This window comes from Pteronotus mesoamericanus, unplaced genomic scaffold, assembly GCF_021234165.1.
Source record: "Pteronotus mesoamericanus isolate MK-2021 breed Mesoamerican mustached bat unplaced genomic scaffold, CSHL_Meso_final contig_20, whole genome shotgun sequence".
Taxonomy (NCBI): Eukaryota; Metazoa; Chordata; class Mammalia; order Chiroptera; family Mormoopidae; genus Pteronotus; species Pteronotus mesoamericanus.
The window spans coordinates 61,996,195-62,019,225 of NW_026555085.1; the positions used below are offsets into that span (position 1 = coordinate 61,996,195).

General features: G+C 39.1%; 1 protein-coding gene across 2 annotated transcripts in view; it reads right to left on the reverse strand.

The window, feature by feature from the left end:
* The window catches only part of PDSS2 (decaprenyl diphosphate synthase subunit 2), a 249,313-nt gene that overhangs the window by 65,294 nt on the left and 160,988 nt on the right, over nucleotides 1–23,031 (reverse strand). For both annotated transcript variants that reach the window (XM_054569790.1, XM_054569788.1), the window contains exon 4: nucleotides 22,028–22,102. In XM_054569790.1, the coding sequence (XP_054425765.1) occupies nucleotides 22,028–22,102 (75 nt within the window). The remainder of the gene's footprint in view (nucleotides 1–22,027; nucleotides 22,103–23,031) is intronic.

The window sequence follows — 23,031 nt, forward strand, 5'->3', positions numbered from 1 at the left end:
TTATTTTATTCAGGTAGTCATTGCTATCATCAATTAATTTAAGGATATGAGGTCTGTCCAGAGAAAGTCCAGCCACAGTTAAATAATGAGAATGGTTTGTGTGACATCGATGTAATCTGGCAGCCAAGGAGAGTGGACTGGAATGCACATGTGTGAACAATGACAACTTCATTGTATTAGTCAGTGTGGGTGGTAGATGCTGTTGAGTGAGCATGTGTACTGTGTGGCTGTTGCATTCAAAATGTCTGAGCAAATAGAGCAATGAATCTGCATCAAATTTTGCATTATGTTTGAACATTCCTCCATGGAAACAATTCAGACGATTCAGAAGGCTGCAGCTATGGGCAACTGGTGATTGGCAGCTTCATCATGACAACACACGTGCTCATGCATCACGTCTCATGCAGAGTTTTTTGGAGAGACATCAAATCACCCAGGTGACTCAGTCCCCATACAGCACAGATTTGGCGTCCTGTGACTTCTGGTATTCCCCAAAACTAAAATCACCTTTGGAACAGAAGAGATTTCAGACCGTCGATGAGATCCAGGAAGATATGACAGGGCAGCGGATGGTGATTGGGAGAACTGTGAGAGGCCCCAAGGTGCCTACTTTGAAGGGAAATGAGGCATCATTGTCCTATGTACAATGTTTCTTGTATCTCCTTCAATAAATGTTTCTCTTTTTCATATTACATGACTGGATACTTTCTGGACAGATCTCGTCATGTACCTTGGTTTGATTCTAAGCGATGACACATAAGGGAAGTCTACCAGACAGCTCCTAGAAAGAGACCCAAGTAGAAGTGGTAACTTTTCCTTTTTGATGTTGCTCTAGTCTTGGTGAGTCACACCTAAGACTACTGTAGCCAAACTGCCACCAGCCTGATAATAAAAAAGGACTCTAGGAGGTGAAACAGAGAGACAGAGAAAATCTTGGTATCATGGAGTTGTCATGTTAACTGTCCCTGATGCCTGACTACCTCTGCATGTTTAACATAAAATGTATTCCCTTTAAATCTATTAAATCTATTTAATTAAATCTATCTAAAACCATTTCTATAAAACCATTAAATCTACTTAATTGGGCTTTCCATTTTTTTTTTTTTGGCAGTTGAAAGCATTTCAATACATTCACTCCTTAAGATGAAAAATGTTTATACTATATGAAGTTTATACATGCCAACATTAACTAAAGTTCTTTCAGAAGAATTTCCATTGAATGGTGTATTAGCTATCTATTGCCACATAACAAGTTACTCTGAAACTCAGAATCTTAAAATAACAGTCATATAAAAGGACTGGAGTACCTGCTCTCAAACGCACTCAAGCTGTTAGCAGTCGGCATTAGTTCCTTGCCACGTGGGATGGACAACTCCATAGGGCTGCTCACATGGCAAGCGATCCAATACAGCGAGAGCGAAAGCATACTCCAAAAGGAAACTTCACAATGTTTTAGAACCTAATCTTGGAAGTGACACACACCATCACTTCTGCTGTGTGCTACTCATCACACAGACCAACCCTGCACAATGTGGGAAGGGAATACCCAAGGAATTACTAGGTGGTGGGGCTCACTCAGGGCCATCTTGGACACTACGGATGGAGCCTATAATTAGATTACTGGGTCAACAGATCTGAACAGTTCAGTCTCTTAAAACATTCTGCAAGTTGTTTTATAGAAAGGTTCTTCTGATGGACACACTGACCAGCCAAGCTTGAGACTGTATTGCCAGCAAATAAAATTATTGTTTTATTGTGAGTTTAACAGATAAAAAGTGGCATTTTCTTTAAATATGGGAAGTCATTTCACTTACTAGCCAACTGCATTTCCTCCATTTAGTCATTTCTTAAAGATTTACTGAGCACCCTGACCAATGTAGCTCAGTTGGATGGGCGCTGTCCCACAAAGTGAAAGGTCACTGGTTCAATCCTCAGACAGGGCACATGCCTGGGTTGTGGGTTTGGTCATCAGTTGGGGCGCATTCTAGAGGCAGCCAATTGATGTTTCTCTCTCACAACCATCTTTCTCTCCCTTTCTTCCTTCTTTCCCCTCACTTTAAAAACAAATAAATCAAACTTTTAAAAAAAAGATTTATTGAGTATCTTCTATGTACAAGGCATTATTCTAATTGTTCATGCCAGTAAGTAAAAACAGTTTTTTATTTTTAAGATTTTATTTATTTATTTTTTGAGAGAGGGGAAGGGAGGGAGAGAGAGAAGGAGAGAAACATCGATTAGCTGGCTCTCACACGTCCCCAGCTGGGGACCTGGTCCACAATCTAGGTGTGTGCCCTGACCAGGAATTGAACCAGCAGCTTTTTGTTTCACAGGCTGGTGCTCAATCCACTGAGCCACACCAGCCAGGGCAAAACGAGAGTTCTTGTACTCATAGTTCTTACTGTCTAGTGGGAAACCAATAATCAGGTAACTTTACAAATAGATACCTACCTACAAACTGAGACACTTCCAATGGGGGAAATGAACAGGACTGAGACTGAGAAAGTGACACTTGAGTTGACATAGGAAAGATAAATAGGGACATATCATAAAGATGAGGAAGTATGTTCTAGGTTTCAAGGATTGTACACACAAAGCAGAAAGGCACATCTGAGGGATCAGAGAAGGCTATTGGGGCTTATACGCAGACAGTGAGGGTGAGAATGATTCACAAGACAAGGCTGGAGGGGCAGACTAGCATCAGACTATGCAGGGTCTTTTGGGTCACCTGCAGGATTTTGTTCTATATCCCAAGAGGGATGGGATGTCTCTGGGGGTTTAAGTGGTGGCCCAACCATATCAGATTAGCATTTTTAAAAATCCTCACCCAGGGATATGTTTACTGACTTTAGAGAGAGAGGAAGGGAGAGGAAGAGAGGGGAGAGAGGGAGGGAAGGAGAGAGGGTGATAGAGGTAAAAAAGAGAGAGAGTGAGAAACATTCATCGGTTGCTTCCTGTATGTGCTCCATCTGAGGATCAAACCTGCAACCTAGGTATGTACCCTGACCAGGGACTGATTCCAAATCTGCAATCTTTTGGTGTATGGGATGCTGCTTCAACCAGCTGAGACCGAGCAGATTAGCATTTTGATATCCCTGGTAGAGTGAAGAAAAGGCTAAAAGGTAGGAGGACTGTATGCAGGGAGGTGAAGGAGAAGGTTATTGGAGTACCTCAGGCAAGAGATGATGCAATCCAAGACCAAGCAAAGAGGTAGGTATAGGGGTAAAACCAGGCTGCAGTTTGTATCCCTGATGGTGGGGAGACGGCATAAACAAGGTACTGCTCTTGACTGCTGCCATGAATTGAATGTACATGTCCCTGCAAAGTTCACATGTTGAAGCCCTAACTGCCATTGTGTTTATCTGTAGAGTAAGGGAGTAATTAAGGTTAAATGAAGTCATAATGGTGGGGTCCTGATGTAATAGGATTAGTGTCCTAATAAGAAGAAACACCAGACAACTTACTCTGATCTCTCTCCCCATGTGAGCACACAGTGAGAAGCTGGCCATCTGCAGCCAGGAGAGAGCTGTCACCAGAAAGTACATTGGCCAGAACCTTCATCTTGGACTCTAGTTTCCAGAACTGTGATAAAATAAATTTCTGTTGCTTCAGCTATGCAGTCTAATATAACTACCTTCTTATAAATCTTAGGATTCAATCAGTGATGTTTTGAAAGTATATTTATACTGTTCCTTGCAACATCTTTTCACCACGGTCTTAACACACCATCATACTGAAGGCCATTATATTGCCTTAAGATTTGTTGGAAAGATCTATATTCTGGTAATCTATCTCTGGATAACAAACCATCTGAAATCTTAGTAGCATAATACAACAGCCATTTTATTACACTCACAGATTCTGTGGGTCGGAAATTCAGAAAGGGAACAGAAAAGATGGCTTGTTTGTTTCATGATGTCTGGGCCCTCCATTGGCGAGCCCTGAAAAGCTGGGGATGATTCAAAGGGCTGGAGCTGGAACAACTGAGTTTCCAGGGATCCATGTGCAATAAGGTGGCTTAATCACCCACGCGTCAATCAGGCCCATCTGGGACTGCTGGACGGAGCCCTTCCCAAGGCCTCTCCCCGTGGCTGCTCACAGCAGGTGGTTAAATTCTGAGAGGGAGCAGATAGAGCGAGTGTCTGAGGAGAGTGAGCACTCCAACACGCCCTTTTATGACCCAACCTGAGAAGCTGAGAAGTCAGGTAGTATCACTTCTACCATACGCTGTTGGTTGAGGCGCTCACAATCCCACTGAGATTCAAGGGAAAGGGACACAGATCCTTATCACTTGATGGGAGGTAATGAGAGGGGAATTAAACAATGTGTGATTTTTTTTTTTAAAGCACTATGCTCTACTTTTGAAGAGAGTACTCGGGAGAGCAACTTCCTCTGCTCTGTCCAGGTTATGCTCTGGCTTAGGGTGGTGACACAGGAGATGGAGGAAAGCAACCACGGGGATCAGGCTGGTGAGGGACAGAGGTATTAAGGATGAGGCCTAGGTTTTTGACTTGAGAATCTGAATGAATGGTGGTACTCTTGGTGTAGATAGAGAACAACAGAATCGGTTTGGAGGGAAAGAGCATATAACTTGTCTTAATATGTAGTGAGTCTGAGATGCTTGTGATACCCCTGAGTGGAAACAGTGAGTAACCAGCAAACATTTAGCTCTACATTTCAGTAATCTGGGATGGAGATATAAACCGGGACTCACTGGCACACAGACAGATGGTAATTGAAGGCTTGGGCTTCATTTTCTGAATGGCCTATTCTTGTTCTGGGATCAGACTGGCATTCTATTAAACAATTTACATGCTTAATAGTGATGTTTCATCTCTCAGGCAAATAAACTGCCTTTTAAGATGTTTTGCTGTGATAGCCATCAGTGAGTGCCTAGAGTACCTCTAAATGGTATATAAATTCAATTTAACATTTTACAAATAAAAAATTCACCAGCCAGACCCACTCTAAACTTGAGGGTCTACTTAATCAAAAGAGCCATTATATGTACTTAGCTTACTCAGTCACCAACAGCTTTTCTGCCTTCTCAATATCTACATTGACCTTCACTTTACTACCTTTGCATATCTAACCTAATACTTCTGTATTTGATATTCATATGTTTTCTTCACATTTGCTGCTTTTTCTTTCAAATAAGAACATTGTGTGGATTAAAAATATATAGTATTATTTTTTAAATGTAGTGGTGGGTACCTAGGTGTTTTATTATTATTTAAACTATATATATGTCATATAAACTCGCTTTTGTATACTTGATACATTTTAAAACAAACCACACTCAATAGCCTTTAAATCTGAATAAATTCAACATTTTTATTTGCAACGAATGATTAAAGACTGTGCCAACTTTACGAAAAAAAAGTTGTTAATAAAATGAGAAATATTTATCACTACCACCAGCATCTTTAAAGTCTTGAATATGTGAGTGGTGTAAGTTTGAACACATGCCCAGCAGACAATAAAGCATGACATAGCATGTTTTACTAGCTTGTTAATATATGTCTTGGGTATAGTGTGAGGGACGTGTTATTAGTAAAGGTACCAGTGAAATATACCCTAGTGTATCTTAATGCTTTTATACAACACTCACTGTTTTATTTTTAAACCCCTTGATACATACTCATCTTTTTTAAAGATAGTTTTTACATGTAGTTTTTATATATACTTTGGGGTATTTTTAACTTCAAAGAATGGATAATAGTTTTCCTAGTCCCAATCTACAAAATAAAACTTTCAATATGAACTCCCTTCTCCTTTGACAAGGTTAATTAGCTCCTTCGAACTCAAACTCATTGATTCCCTATCTCTAGTCAACCTCCGCTGGTCACCTTCATCCCTTTTATGGGATTGCTTTGCAGAGCCCTGGACTTCCCATCACTGCCCTTGCTTCTGCTTGCATACTCCACATAAAACACTTTACTCCTCTCTGGCTGCCTGAGGGTTGACTGCCATCATGAACAACATGGCAACTATTCCAACCAGGAAGTTCATGACCAACCAACTACTTCGGTGGAGGCGAATGATCACTGATGCCCTTCATCCTGGGTAGACAACAATACCTAAGACAGAAATTTAAGAAAAACTCACTAAAAGGTACAAGACTACACTGGATGTCATCTGTGTGTTTGGATTCAAAACCCATTGTGTTGGTGGCAACACAACTGGCTACAGCATGATTTACGATTCATAAACACAAACACAGACCCGCAAGACATGGCCTGTATGAAAAGAAAAAGACTTCAAGAAAACAGTGAAGGAAACATTGGCCTTTGTGGTCCCCCTGACATCATCTGTGGTGATTGTGCAGATTTTTCATAATAGGATTAATAAACTATAAACACTTCAAGAAAAAGAAACACATACACACAGATAAAGCCACTATAGGTGCTTCAGAAACAACCCTGCGTGGGGCTCCTGAAACTCCAAGCGCTAAACCTTTGTTTTCTCCAGCCGGGGGAGGATGGCATTCCAGTAACTTAGTGGTTCCTAGCCCCGGAAGTCAGGGCTTCGGTCCTCAGGATGGAAGCCTCAAGTCAACTCCTCAAACAACCCTAATAATGACAGGCTTGGCCCAGACCCCCAGATCCCCACAGGCTCTCTGACTCTGGTTCACTACTGGTAAACCTACTCCCTAAGTCAGTGCCTTCAAACAACCTTCATTGTTGTTCATGGGTGGATCAGCTAAGATTCAGCTAATCTAGACTGGTGGCTTTGCATCTCACACGTGAGCCACCAGTCTCTGGGCTGGCTGGAGAGGCTCTGCTCCAAGGGTGTCTCCCTCCTCTTGGGCCAGCAGTTTAGCCAGAGCATGTTTTTCTCATGGTGTTGGCAGAGGCCCAGAGTACCTCCAGTTGGCCAAAGCAAGTCAAATGGCTGGGCCTCTAGTTAAAGGGCATATAAGTACATCTTCCCGACTTGCTGACTCACTGATCCTTTTTAAAATCGTCTCTCTTTTCTATCAAGGCCTTTTTGCTCCAGCTCTGAATACAACTTTGTGACCATCTCAGCTCACAATATAGGCCATCACAGTTACATGGCAAAACATGTGGATATGTATATTAGTTATCTATTATTTCTCACAATTTCTGTGGAATTTGGGAATGGCTCAGCTGGGTGGTTCTAGCTTGGGGCTGCTCATGAGAGACTAGAACTGCTATACTCTGTTGATGAAGAGGCTGAAATAAACCTGTACAAATACTCTATATTTCTCATTATTTGTCCACTATCTTTTAAAACATATTTTTGTGCAATGTAATAAATTTATGGAAAAACACTGTTTAATGGGTACTTAGACCCAAAACAAAGACTGTGATATGTATAGAACAGGTTGAGAGATAGCAAAAGTTGACTCAATGCCACAAAATACACAGTAAGAATAATAAAGCAGGAGACGTAAACTGTAAATCACCTAATAAACTGAGAGAAAGGACACCTGCTGACCTCCTGGGTCCTTGTCCTACATTTGTTTCCACTAACAACAACCTTGTCTGCTGCTTCACACCTGTGTTATTCTAGCACTTCTCCAGCTGGTCTCTCTGCTTCTAATTTCTCTGGCTTCCAATTTATTCTAGTTACAACTTTGACAATAATCTTTGATTATCAAAGATCTTCTCATTGTATAGGATCCTACGGTGCTTTCCTCCTGTTTACTATTTTAAATCCAAACTCTCCTAAACAAATGTTCAAGATCTACTCACTGACTCACTGATCCTTTTTAAAATTATCACCCTTTCTTAGCAAGGCCCCTTTGCTCCAACTACAACTTTGTCTCTATCGCAGCGCTCAATACACACGCCCCTGATTTGTTCAGCACAGCTGCTAGCACATACTAATAACCTAAACAAAGCCGGTAAGTGTCTCTCCTTAGTCTTAGTTAAACTTGTGTCCAAAGCACCTTCACCTTACCTCCAACCACTCTTCTGTTCATTGACCATGTTCCAGCTGGGGCTTCTTTCTATTCCTTGGATATGTTAAGCTGGTTCTTCCCTCTGGCCTTTGCCTGAGTTGCTTCCTTTTCCCCAGAATGATTTTCCCTCTGTTTTTTCCCCCCTCACATAGGTCATTCATATCTTAGCTTAAAAATTATTTCCTCAGAGAGGACTTCCATGAACATCCAATCTGAAGTAACTCCCTCAAAGTGTCACTATCGCTTCTCCCAATTTATTTCTTAGCTGTGCAATACCACTGTTACTTTTCTTGTTCATTTTTTTATGTGAGTGTTTATAGTCAGCCTCTCCACTAAGATGGAAGCTCCAGGAGGGCAAAGCTGTCTTGTTCACTGAGCACATGTATTGCTAGTGTCTGTCACACAGCAGATGCTCAAAAGACATGTTAAATGAATGAGGAAGCAAGTCAGACTTCTCAGATAATGTTCAAAGCTAACTTCTTGATCCCAACAAATCTCAACTTCTCCTAATACCTTCAAACACTCAACTTAAAAGAAAATTACCTCATCCAAGAAACTTTTCCTCAATACTGTTAATTCTTAATTCTGTCCACTCTCCTATATACTTAACTTATACCATACAATTATACACATAATCTTGGGGTAAATTGCTCTCTAGTGGTTTCACATTCATGTTTTTCCCTCTGAACTATGTGTATAGCAGATCCTTGAGGGCAGGTCTGGTTTTTTGTTTTTTTTTTTAAATTATTGATTTTAGAAAGAAAGGGAGAGAGAGCGAGCAAGATAGAAACATCAATCAGTTGCCTTCTGTACATGCCCTGACCGGAATGGAACTCACAACCTTTTGGTACATGGGGGGACACTTCAGCCAACTTAGCCACCTGGCCAGGACTCAGGTCTATATTTTTTGTTGTAGCTTTGTTTTGAATCTTCCAGTAGTACTCTGTGTGTTATTGTACACATAGCAGCATTTCAGAAGGAGTTTTCCAAGCTTGCTGAAATACAGAGCTACATTAGGCACTTTAGAATTATAGTAGGCACTTTACCAAAACCACCTAATACAACTCTATGGCTAATAGAGAATTTATGATAAATAATTCAACCAGAATCCAATGAAAAACACTTCATCTAGATTTCCTAAATTCAATCTCTTTATCACTATTCTTATTTATTATTATTATTATTATCAACCTCTTTATTATGTTAAAGTTACCAGGAGAGAGTATGTTACCCCCTGTTTTCCATCAAAATAAATATCTTCACTAAGATATAAATTACTACCTGTTCTCTGATTTCTGAGTAGATGGTGAGAGAAGTGGCTGTTTCTGATTTTATGTTAAAGGTACTATTCACTATATTTGCCAATATCCATTACATTAGGGCTCTTCATATATATTCCTATTTGTTTAATTTTAGGAAAACATTTCTCCACAAAAATTGTCTGTAGCCTTAGTCATCAAATAATGAAAAATTCAGAACACAACATATTTCCCTTTTAGTCCTAGTTGGGAAGAAATAGGGTCACATTCCAGTCCACTGACAGCACATCCTGGTACTATTGATTACCATTTCAACATCCTTTCCATATTCTCCATTCTATTTTTATTTTTCTAAACATTTTTGTTTCTTTGAATACCAAAATTAATTTACCTATAAGCCTACAAAGGGGAATCCTCACATTACCCCTCTGGGGCTCTTGACTCTTTCATCTGGAGAGTCTGCCAGCACCTCAACATTAATTTGATGTCAACTAAACTCATCCACTTCTCTATATAACCAACCCGCTGTTATATCAAATCTATTATAATTTTTTTCTGGTCAATCAGATGCAAAACAGTGGTGCCATTTCTGATTTCTTATTCTCATAGCTAAAGTACACAATGGAGACACTAAAATAAGCGCTTAGGGTACCAGCAACACAAAAGTACTATAAAAATTATTGGGGAAAATTTCATACTTGTTTTTTTTTTTTTAAAGTCATTACAACACACATTGAAAAAAACAAAATAATCAGGACTGGTACTTCCAGCAAGATGGAGCAGCAGTATTGGATTTGCTCTCTCACTGGAAATAACTAAAACACAGGACAAAATATATGAAAAACAAGAGATTTTAAGATATTTGAAATCTCGCAGCAGAGGAAAGTGATCTCTAAGAGACTGCAGTAGAGCCTAATATTCTCCCTGAGATGAGAAGATGGACTTGGGTGTTTAAAGAGGCCAAAGGGGTTAGAATTAGCAGAGTTCAAAGGGTAGAGTACTAGAGATGAGAGATCTGTCCAGAGCATCTTGGAGATGTACGGAGAAATTCCTTGAAGTCTTCAGCTCAGTTTTATCAATAAATGGGAGCAAAGAAAGTATCGAAGTCTGGGAAGACAATCATTCAAAAGGAACAGAGGGAATAATCCCTACAGCTCTCAGAGGGCTGGTAACAGTTCCTGTTCACACCAAAGTGGAAAAACTCATAATTCACAGGGTATCAGTAGCATACTCAGAAAGATTCGCCTTAGCTGTGGGGAAAATTAACCCTAGACTAAATGCTACTCTGATCCTGCCTAACAAAGCTTAAAAGACCAAAAAGGATCAAACTGTTTCCAGTAACTTAACTTCATTCCAGAAGAAAGCTCAAGAATATTTATAGAGATACAAAAATATCTAGCATCCAAAAAAATAAAATTCACAGTGTCTGGTATCCAGTCAAAAATAAGCAAGCATACAAAAAAAAAGGAAAGAAAATAGCAGGAAAATATAACTCATAATGAGGAGAAAAAACCGTCAATTAAAATCAACTCTGAAATGACACAAATGATAGAATTAGTACACATGGATATTAAAACAGTTTTCATAACTGTATTCCATATGGTCTAGGAGCTAGAAGAAACACTGAACATGTTAAATAGAAACATGGAAGATATAAATTGGTGAACTAGAATGCAAACCAATAGAAAGTATCCAAAATGAGATGCAAAGAGAAAGATACTGAATAAAAAGAAGAATAAAGCTCAGTCAGTTATGGGATAACTTCAAGCAGCCTATCACATATGTAGCTGGAGTCTCTGTGAAAGAGGAGAGAGGAGAAAAGACAGAAAAAGACTTAAAGAAATAATCACCAAAATTTTCCCAAATTTCATAAAAATATTAAACTCAGACCCAAGAAGCTCAATGAACCCCAAGCAAAAGAATAGTGAAAAAAGTGACATTAAGGCATATTATAATCCAATTGCTCAAAACCAGTGGTAAAGAGAAAACTGTAAAAATAGCAATGAAGTCTAGACACATTATAAATAGAAGAACAAAGATAAGGATGACAACAGCTTTCTTGTTGGAAACAATTAAGAAGCAATAAAGAAGGATCTTTAAAACACAAAAGAAAAAAATTTTCAATCTTGAATTCTATATCCAGTGAAACAAACCTTTTAAAAACAAGGTCAAAATAAAGGCTTTTTCAGACACATAAAAACTGAAAGAATTCATCACCAGCACACTTGCACCACAAGCAATGTCAAAAGAAATCTTTTAAGAAGGAAAATAATACCACATGGAAACCTGGACTGATCCAAAGAAATGAAAAGCACTGAAAATGTTAATTATGTGGGTAAATATAAAAGACATTTTAGAAAATTAAAATCCCTTTAATATATAATTGAATGTTTAAAGCAGAAACAATATCCATGTATTATGGGATTTATAACATACAGGTATCCCGTTTTTGTGTTATACCACTTTGCTTTTATGAAAGACCTCTGTTGGTTCCTATTTTTGCTAAATGAAAGAAATCTGAAGAGAATTACTGCTTTTACAGAAAAAGGTAAACCGTGAGAATAGTGTTTAGCTACTGCCTAGCAGCGAGTCATTACAGAGCAGTGAGAGTGGCCCCACCCAGCAGCGCCTCCCTGCGAACTTGGCATCCCGGCGTCAGCCGGCCGTAGCTCTGAACTGTGTCTGTGAACGTCTCTGCTCCATTTCGATTTATTTTGTGTGCCCTTTAGCCAGATGTGTGTCCTGAAGTATCAGAAAAGCTTCAGAGAGCTTGTAAGGGTGTTATATTTAGTGCAAAACTGGGTGTCATTAAGCATATCAATCATGGTAGATGAGATAAAGATATTACACGAGGTGACCTTGTCTGTGTCCACCATTCCTACTGTTTGCATACAGAGAGAAAGATTCTTGAACACTGCCAAAGTTACCACTCATTATGCTAGTAACAAAGTGGTCTCTTTTAGTCAGCATCCAGTAAGAGATAAAGTGGAAAGTCTACTGCCTGAGCAGATTGATGGGTGTACAAAGTACTGTGTTCTGGTAAGTTATTTCTACTTAAGGAGAAATTGGTCAGTCTTTTTAAGGAGTTGAACAGAAAGCAGTGGATGATGATGATGATGATAGTGTTGCAAAAGTGGAATTTAAAGGTAGTCACAGGTAGCTCGATCAATTTTTGAGGTGAGGGCAGTTTCATAGCTTAAGTTACTAGAAAGAGTGTTTCAGCTATGACTGAAGTGGCTGAGAAGTTCCCAGAAGAACTGACGGAAATAATTACAGAACATGGTTATTTGTATAAGCAAGTGTTTAACTGTGACAAAACTAAAATTTATTGGAAAAAAATTACTAAGCTAGACATTTATTTTTATAGAAGAAAAGGAGGCTAAGAGAAGCAAGGCATCAAGGACAAGTTTACCCTAATGCCTATTATTAACACTACTAGTGACGTTTTCCTTAAGCCTCTACTAGTGTAGCACTCAGAAAATCTAAGGTCACTTAAAGCTATTGATAAGAAGAAATAAATAACCTAAACAGCCTGACAGTTTTTAAAGCAACTGAATTTGCAGTAAGAAAAAAAATTCCCACAAAGTACGGTCCAGATTGCTTCACTAGTGAATTCTATCAAACAATTAAAGAAGAAATAGTACTAATTCTACACAAACTCTTCTAAAAATCAAAAAGATAAAAATAATTCCCAATTCATTTTTAGGCTGGCATTGCTGTGATACTCATATCAGACAAAGATATTACAAAGAATTAAAAACAACAGACCAAAATCCTTCATGAATACAGATGTAGAAATTAACAAAATTTTAGCATATCCAATCCTAGAATACATAAAAAGGAGATTGCATCACGGTCAAGTCAGATTTAGTTCAGGAATGCAAGGCTGGTTTAACATTTGAAAATCAATTCACCATATCGATATACTAGAAAATCTAAAAGAGAAAAAAAATGATCACATCAATAGCTACCGAAAAATATTGTCCGAATCCAATATTAATTCCTGATAAAAATTCTTGAGGAAATTAAGAATATAAGTGAACTTCTTTACTAAGCAAGAGTCTCCACAAAAACAGAAGCCTGTATTGCACTTAAAAATACCGAATGTTTTCCTTCTGGCATCAGGTGCAAGGCGATGATGTTCATTCTCACCACTGGAACATTGTATTGAAGGTTCTAGTGACTGGGTCTAAGGTTAGATTTCACCCTACGTATAAACTAATGGGTTAGCTTGTTACTATTTCATAGGTCAGAAACAAAGGACTTTATTATTCATGGCACAGTAAGAAGCATGTACATCAACATACTTGTGTTGGTGACCCATGGCCCCGGTCCTGCAGGGACAATGCAATGGGCTCAGACAGGTGCTATGCCTTCAGTAGATTTATGTTATAGCTAAAGAACACTGAGTTTGGGAGATCCACTGCTTTTATAGCAAGGAGAAGGCAAGGCTTCTCTTTGGAAGTGATGGATATATTCATTATCTTGATTGTGATGTGTTGCAATGGTGCACACATATATCAAACACATCAAATTGTGGACTTTAAATATTTGAAGTGTGTTGTAATCAATAAAGGTGCCTGAAAAATGAGAAAAAAAATCTTCCATTTCAAGCATTCTAGACCTTTTTATATCATTAATTTAACCAACATTTTTGGCCTACTACTAATATGCTAGGCACTGAACTGGAATAATGGTAAATAAAATCCCTCTTCCCATAGAGTTCCTATTCTCATAGGAGGAGACTGAAAATAATAAGTAAAACACCAGCTGATGACAATTGTGATGGAAAAAAAGAGAATTAAGTAGGGTAGCTACTTCAGATTGGGTGAGGGATTCTCCCTGGGAAGGTAATACTAATATAGAGATATGAATGTCAAGAAGGGGACAACCACGTTGGAGTGGGAGAAGAGCGCCTCTGGTCTTTATTATTTTGGCTGCCCAACTGCTCTTATTTTCCTCCAGCCTCCTGGAGATCACTGCTGAATTAACTTTCCCAAAGGTCAGTCTGAACATATGATTCCTCTGTTTAGAAGTCTTCAATCCCTCTCTTATCTCAATCACTAAATATGGTATTAACTCTACCTTCTGGCATTACAATCTTCACGTATGGGATAAAACCTACCTTTCCATTATTCTATTTTTTTTAAAGATTTTATGTATTTATTTTTAGAGACAGGGAAAGGGAAGGAAAAAAAAAGGGAGAGAAACATCACTGTGTGGTTGCCTTTCGTGTGCCCCCTACTGGGGACCTGGACTGCAACTCAAGCATGTGCCCTGACTGGGAATCGAACCGGCAACCCTTTGATTCACAGGCCAGCACTCGATCCACTGAGCAAAACCAGCCAGGGCACTATTCCTTTATTTTTATATTTTACTTGAAAGCTGACTGAGAGCCAAAGGAAGATAAGCATAAAGATAAAACAAATGGACAGAAGTTATTTTGTCCCTCAAAAACATAAAAACACTCCTCATAAGGGAATAATCCACCAAAAATACAATCTGTGCTTGGAAAAAAAATTGAATCTTTACAATTTTAGTGACTCCGTTAAAACCAGTTCTTTTCCAAGATAATTAGATTCTCTTTAAATCCTTTTTATTTTCCTGAGACTGGGGCTAACCTAACATGAGCAGAACTTGTGAAGATAGGGCAGAGGTGTACTGTTCCCTGTCTTAATGCTGAAATGAGTTGAAGATGCTTCTCTTGCAGAGGACCTTGATAGAATCCTAAGGGGGAAACAGGAGTGGGTGGGAAATACAAAATAATCAGAAGAAGAATGTGTTGGGGGTCCCCAAGACCACCCCCAGGTTTAATGGTTTGTTAGAAGGATTCACAGGACTTAGCATATGGTTAGACTCACAGCTTACGGTTTATTACAGCAAAGGGATACAAAGCAAAACCTGCAAAGGAAAAATGTACACAAGATGAAGTCTAGAGGACAGCAGGTCCAAGTTTCCAAGTCCTTTCTTTACCAGTGGAGACATACAGGATGTGCTTAGTTCCCCCAGAATTAACCCATGTGAATTAACCCATGTGAAATGTGTTATACACCAGGGAAATTCACTAGAGACTCAGTGCTCAGGGTTTTTGTTGGGGATGGCTATGTAGACATCCTCTGCCTAGCATGTACCAAAATTTCAGACTCCCAGAAGGAAAGCAGGTGTTCAGCATAAACTACATTGTTTGCACAAACAGTTCAGGTGCAGTGAGCGTCCCTTAGCATTAGAGAATGATGGAAGCACTCCTCAAACCCAAGGTCCAAGATGCCAGCCAATGGGCAACCAGCTTTTCTAGGGATAGTAAAATCTTTTTCTGCATAGGGATGTGAAATAGGAATATCTTGCAAATTTCCACATGCAATATGAAAACATTCTTACTTTTGATTCAAGATCTCACTTTCAGAATATTTTACACACAAGATGATCATCACAATATTATTTACATTAGTAAAAAAAAGGTAAGCAAGTGTCCAAAAATTGTACAATGGTTTCACAAATGATAGTATAGTAGTATAAAGAAATATTAAGCAGCCATTAAAGTTATATTTTTGAAGAAAAAAATGATTATCCTAGGGAGTAAATTAGTATATATGTATGTGTGTGCATGTATGTATGTGGGTATATTACTCCAAAATGGGAGAAATACAGAATGAAATCTAGACGGAAATACACTAAAATATAATCATAATCATAATCCATTTTTGGAGGATGGCTGATATAAAAATAATTGTTATTTTCCCCTTGACCTTTTTCAATTCTTTCAATTTTTATTTAATGAACATGTATTTACTTTTCTAACTAGAAAACAAGTTATAATAATAAGATAATCATGTTAAAAAGATTTTAAATATAGAAGTCTGTGAATTCAAAGCCAATTTTGCTAAAGTGTTAAATATTTAGTGTGTACAGGGGACTTCTGGTCAAGACAGTGGCAGAGGCAGACAAGGCTCATCTCTTTGCAAAACCACATCAAAATCACAACTGAAATACAGACCAACAATCACTTAGAACCGTCAGAAATTGAGTTGAATGGAGGTCTGACAATTATGCAATTAAAGAAACCACATCCATCTGGACTGGTAGGAGGGGCAGAGATGAGGAATGGGTTGGTCCCACACCCACGTGGAGTGGATAAAAATTTGGAGGGATATCTCAGGAGCGAGGAATGCTGGCTGCACACCAGGCTCCCCAGCTCAGTGTTCCAGTGCTAGAAGGTAAGTCCCCATAACTTCTGGTGGCAAAAATCACTGGGGATTGAGCTAGTGGAAGAAACTTCTGGAGCCCCAAACAGTTCCTCTTAAAGAACCCATACATGGACTCACCTACTCAGACTCACTCCCTCTGGGCTCCAGCCCCACAGTAGCAGTTTGAAAAGCTCCAGTGGCATGCTGGGAGAAACTGAAGTGTCTGTCATCAGGGTGAGCATAGGCTATTGTCCCTTTTCTAAACCTTCCCCTCACAGAGACTGCAAGCTGGTGCCATTTCTGAGACTCCAAAAACCTGGCTAACACTGCTCAATCTACCTTGGAGGTCCCTGGAGACTCCTCCCCAAGCACTCCTCAAGCCCAAGTTCCAAGATGCCAGCCAACAGGCAACCAGCTTTTGGGCCCACCCAAAACTGCTTGGGCCCGCCCTATGGATGGCGGGTCTTGGCTCATGTTTGACAGATTCCTAGATCCTCTCAAACAAGCAACAGCTGGCCTCAGCGAGCCCCAGGCCCAGCACTAGCAGCAGCCAGCCTAGATTCGCAGCTTGGCTTTGCCTGGGAATCTCCAGGCCCAGCACAAGTGGCAGCCATCTCAGACTGCTTTAGAGCTCAGGCAGGGTGGCCCTGGGCAAAACACAGGTGGGGGCTGAGCTTGGCCTATACTACCAAGGAAACCCCATGGTCAGCGCACCCAGGGGATAGGCACAGTCCATGTTGAAGTACGACCACCCTGCCACTACACAGTTGATCCTCCAGAGGGCAAAAATTGGTGGTCAGTGGTCCTAGCCAATCCTTGCAGCAGCTGACTGGCCTGGGTAAATCCCTCCCACTGACCTGCCAACAGCAACCAAGTCTCAACTACAAGAGGAGGGTGTAATCAGCCCTCACAAAGGGCACACCTGGACTACCCAGCTTGGGCAACAGGGAAGGCTATGCCACTGGACCCTACAGGACACCTACTACATTAGGCCAGGCTACCAAGACACAGAGTCAAAGCAGCTCTGCCTAATACACAGAAGCAAACACAGGGAGGCTACCAAAACGAGAAGACAAAGAAACATGGCCCAAATGAAGGAACAGATGAAAATTTCAGAAGAGCTAAATGAAATGGAGATAAGCACTCAGTCAGATGCAGAGTTCAAAACATTGGTTATGAGGATGCTCAAGGAACTTAGTGAAGAGGTCAACAGCATAAAAAAGATCTAGTCAGAAATGAAGGATACACTAATTGAAATAAAGGACAATTTTACAGGGAAACAACAGTAGAGTGGATGAAGCTGAGAATCAAATCAATGATCTGGAACATAAGGAAGAAAAAAACCAATCAGAGTAACAACAAGAATAAAAATAAATGAGGAATAATATAAGCAGCCTTGGGACAACTTCAAGATGTCCAACATTCACATGATAGGGGTGTCAGAAAGAGAAGAGAAAGAGAAAGACATTGGAAACCTATTTGAAAAAATAATGAAAGAAAACTTCCTTAAGTTGGTGAAGGAAATAGGCATGAAAGTCCAGGAAGCAAAGAGAGTTCCAAACAAGATGGATGCAAAGAGGTCTTCTTCAAGACACATCATAATTAAAATGCCAAAGATTAAAGATAAAGAGAGAATCTTAAAAGCAGCAAGAGAAGAGAAGTTAGTAAGCTACAGGGGAGTTACTGTAAGACTGTCACCTGATTTCTCAAAAGAAACTTTGCAGACTAGAAAGGATTGGCAAGACATATTCAAAGTCATGAAAAACAGGGATTTAAAGACAAGATTGCTCTACCCAGCAAAGATATCATTTAGAATTGAAGGCCTATAAGGAGCTTCCCAGACAAGAAAAAACTAAAGGTGTTCCTCATCACCAAACCATTATTACATGAAATGTTAAAGGGACTTATTTAAGAGAAATAAGATCAAATCTATGAACAATAAAATGGCAAAAAATACATATCTATCAACAATTGAATCTAAACAACAAACGAAGCAAACAAGAACAGAAACAGAATCATGGATACAGAGAGCATCCTGATGGTTGCCAGATGGGAGGAGGGTGTGGGGGAATGGGTGAAGAGGTGAGAGGTTTAAGAATACAAATAGGTAGTTACAGAATAGCCATGCAGGTGAAAAATACCACATAGGAAATGGAGAAGCCAGAGAACTATATGCTTGACTCATGGATGTGAAGAATGGTGGGGGGGGTTGCCTGACAGAGTGGAGGGTGCTGGGTAGAGGGGAGCGAAGGGGGAAAAATCAGGACACCTGTAATAGCATAATCAATAAAGTTAAAAAATATTTAGTGTGTACAGTGAGTAATATGAGTACAATGTACAAGGTAGCTTGACTGGGGAATTCTTAGAATGGCAAACAACATTTAAAACGCAATTTTACTATTTAATGTGCTTCTTTCTTCAATTAGCTAACATAAAAAAACAGTGGGGAGAGGAGGGGTTTTATAAACAGTAAAGAAAGCAGAGTGGTTAATTTTTATTGTGAGGAAGAAATGGTTCACAAACTAGCAAATATAAAAATAAATGCTATTTTTCAATGCATAGAACAAAGGAAGGATATCCTGAATTACTTTGAATGTTTGCATTGTCACAGTTTATCTATTATCTGTTAAGTATTACTAGAGTAAGTCATATACATTTTCATACTTTTACTCTGCAAACTTCTTCTGGAGGTGATTTCAAACATATTCAGTTCCAATTCCCCTCCATTTGTTTTAATGCATTTATCCTCATTACACAGACACTGCTCCACAGAAAACTACTTTTGTATTTCGCAGATTCTCCATCACTGCATCAAGTAGCCATATAGAACACAGACCACCATTATGTCCTCTCATCCCTAGATGTAAGAAATGGTTTGCAGCTTATTTTAAATCAGGAACCAATTCTTTCGTGGACTGATTAGGCCTAAGGCTCGGGAGGTTGTGCAACTCCCTGCCCACAGGACCTCCACTTGTGGCAGCTTCCCAGTGATGCCAGAATAGGAAAACCTTGAAGGCGCTCCATGTGGGGCAGTGAGCATTACCTCCAAATCGATTCCTGGGCCAAGTTAGAAAAACCAAATTGTGAAGAGCCATTCCAATGGCAAGCACACTCGAGGCGGGGAGTGTGTGCGTGTAGTCAGGATTTTTTGGTTAGGAAGGGAAATGTGGTTAACCTAAATTGAACATGGGGCACAAAAAGAGGCATCAAAAAGCATGCCCACTGCCTCAGTTCAACTATGCATTTTTGCTTCCATTATTTTTTTAAAAAGCATTTAAAATAGTTTGACTACGTTCAGAAATGTAACTGCTTAAAAAAAGACTTTAACACATTAAAGGACCATGTTTGTGGAGGCGGTGAAAAAAGAGGGCAGCTGAACAAAGCATAGCTTTTTCTTCTCTATTCCATTCTAGAGACAAGGAGGAGAAAGAGAGGAAGAGAAACATCAGTGTGACAGAGAAACATCAACTGGGTTGTCCTTCATATGTACTCTATCTGGGGACTGGGGACTAGGGACCTAACCCACGCCTGTGCCCTGGCTGGGAACCGAACCCACGGCCTCTGGGTTTATGGCATGATGTCCAACCACCTGGGACAGACCGGCCAAGGCAGCTACAGATTCTTTTGTGTAAAACTTATCTGTTAATCAAAGTTAGCAACTCCTGCTTGCTACATGGTGGCTCATTTATTGCTGCATCATCTTTTCTTTTCCTCAGGAAGAAACAGATTATATAGGATGTGGACTCAAAAAACCAGGGTTCAGATCATGTCACTGTCAAACACGCATTAACAACTTCTGGCACTAAGCTTTCCTGCTATTTGTCATTTCTGAGTTTTAGGCTTTAACTCTATAAAATGGGTTTACCAACAAATGTCACCCTTTTCATTGGTGACTGTGTAGAAAGAACGTATAAGCAAACTGTGAAGTGCCATCCGAGCATTTATTATTGTTGTTGCCATGAGGTCCTTCTGACATACAGCAAGCACGTAACAAATGTTCACTAAATCATGAATGAACTGAACTAATTATAGTGAATGGTGAGAATGAATAAATCACGAATCTTTAAACCAATTACACTTTCATTTAAAACTTAATATATTTAACTGTAAAATATTAATATTTTACATAAAACTAAGTTGAATGCCTTGAAAATATCCCAGGGGAAAACAATGCCTCAACTGCCAGAAGAGGTCACTGTAATCATCGAATATGGTGGGATCCCAGGTATGGCAGATGGATGTTAGCAAATCAGGTTTCATTAAGGTACAGAGGCATGGAATGAGAGGTTAAGAGCTTGGGCTCTGGAGTTTGAATCTCAGCTAACAAGTTGTGTGACCACAGACAAATTACTAAATCTGTTCTAAACCTCAATTTTCATATATGTAAAATGGGACAGCAGTAGTATCTGCTATTAAGATTAAGTGTAAAAACATAGGTGACTACTCACCATAGCGTTATCTGGTTAGCTATTCATCATCATCATACTATGTGCAGGAAGACTTTCTATGAGTGGAATTAGACCAGGAGTCCTCTGTCTTATAATCTATTTTAACCTTTAGCCATGGCAAACGATGGTATGTTTTTGAAAAACACAGCAAAGGGGGAACACTGTGGTCATGTATCCTGCCAGGTCTCCAAATTCCACGATGCTGCTTGGATGAAGTTAGATATGCTTACCGGGAACTGTAGTTCCCTGAACCAAATACAGTATAAGCAGACATCCAAGGTCCAATTCTTCACATCTCACTAACCACTCTCTGAACCATCCAGAACCCCTGAGTTATACTTTTAAGTTTCTTATCCAAGTTGCTCATGCTCCATGTTTCACTTCCAACAAAATTTGTCTTTCTTTTTTCAAATGGAAATGTCAAAAAGCTTAAGATGTGCATATATGCATATATTTTCTCATTTGCAGTGAGTGAAATCTTGCTAATACAGAAGCTAAAGAAGTTAGAATAATGAAGCACTATGATGGGAACCCCTTATAATAGTACATACCATGTTAAATGATGATGGTGGTCAATGAAGCAATTGCTTCACATTCAATATCCTACTGAAATATATTAACTGCAGTTTAAGGAAATAAAACCTAACACTTCTTGAGATGTCCTGCCAAATGAGTCAAAAAGCCTTAATTCTAGATCTATAAAATTTATCAAAATAATCCAACTGTGCAACCATTGACATTCTTATCGTAGAGAATTTAATAATGCAGTAAATTTTGGATCTTGGATATAAAAGACATTCCCCCTTCAGGCCCCCACCAGTCATCTTCTGGAAAGCACGTCTGCTCCTCTGGGACGTGGCAGGCACCTTCCTCTGGGGAAAGGCCAGGCCCACTCGCCTCCACACGGGCTGTCCCTCCAGTCTGCTTGTCTTTTGACAGTGCTACCTGCCAGCCAGCGAAATCCTGGTGTCTACTGGGCTGCTGCAAACTGAACAGACTGTGAATCCAGCTAGAGGATAAGAGGTTGTTTTAATTGGCTAAATCTGCTATGGAGTAAGCGTATGGCCAGGAATTTGTAGCCAAAACACTAATCTAAAAAAAATGCCATGTGCAATTTAAACAGAAAACAAAAATGACATTTTCACTCGTCAATTCTAGTTTTGCCATGAGGATTTTTAACCTAACATTTTATAATGACTCCCAAATCCTTACCTTTGCTGAAGTAAAATTTTCATGGTATACTCCTTGTACCAAGTCCCTAAGGGCACTTGCTAAAAGTTCCACAACCTAAAAAAACAAGATAAAAAATTAAAAGAAACAATTAAAAAAACTTACTCACATTTTTACCTCAGAAGACTTAGGAATGAGGCAGTATTTGTGTTTGCTAGAAACAAAACAAAACAAAACAAAACAAAACAAAACAAAAATAGGGTTATGCGCAAAGATTCTGGCAATGACACTGCCCACCTGGATATTAAGAGCTGTGATCCAATTTTTTTTCAGTCATAATGTAAGCAAAAAAAATATATATATCCTATAATCACCGTATTTAAGTACTTCACATGAAAATCCAGTAATAGCCATTTTGAACATAAACTTAAATTTCAGATAACTAATGAAATCTTAATCCAATTTATTTTCTGTATATTTATTTCTGTCAGGTAGATACTTTTCAATATCCCCATTCTGGCAGTGATTGCAGTGCTAATTTTCATACTTAATATAGAAAGAAAAGCAAGTGCAAAAGAATGATTAACCTTTCAAATGTGTTAATTCTATTGCACTTAAAATGAGATGTGGATATATTTGGTGTAGGAACTCTGGGTCAAACATACCTTATTTTCAAACTTGAAAATTTTTTATAGAAACACAGTATTGAAATCCTATTCATCAAACCTGTATTACTTTCAAGGCTCAGGCTATTAAAAAAAAAAAATCAAGCAAAATCAAAAGCTTTGAACTTGTTCCAGAATGTAAAACAAGCAGAAAACAGTAAATGGTCTCTTTGGAACTACCGTACAATTCAGAGTGGTTTGCATAAACCACCTTAATTCAAAAAGATAAAATAGTGCTATTTATTATAATGTTCATTGCAGTCATTTCAAATAAGAATTCCTCAAGGCAACCCTATCTGCTTCTTATGAAGTCTTATTATCTTGTATATTTAGCGTCCAATATTATGCAGTTCTGTATCTGATTCCCACTCTTTGCTTCCT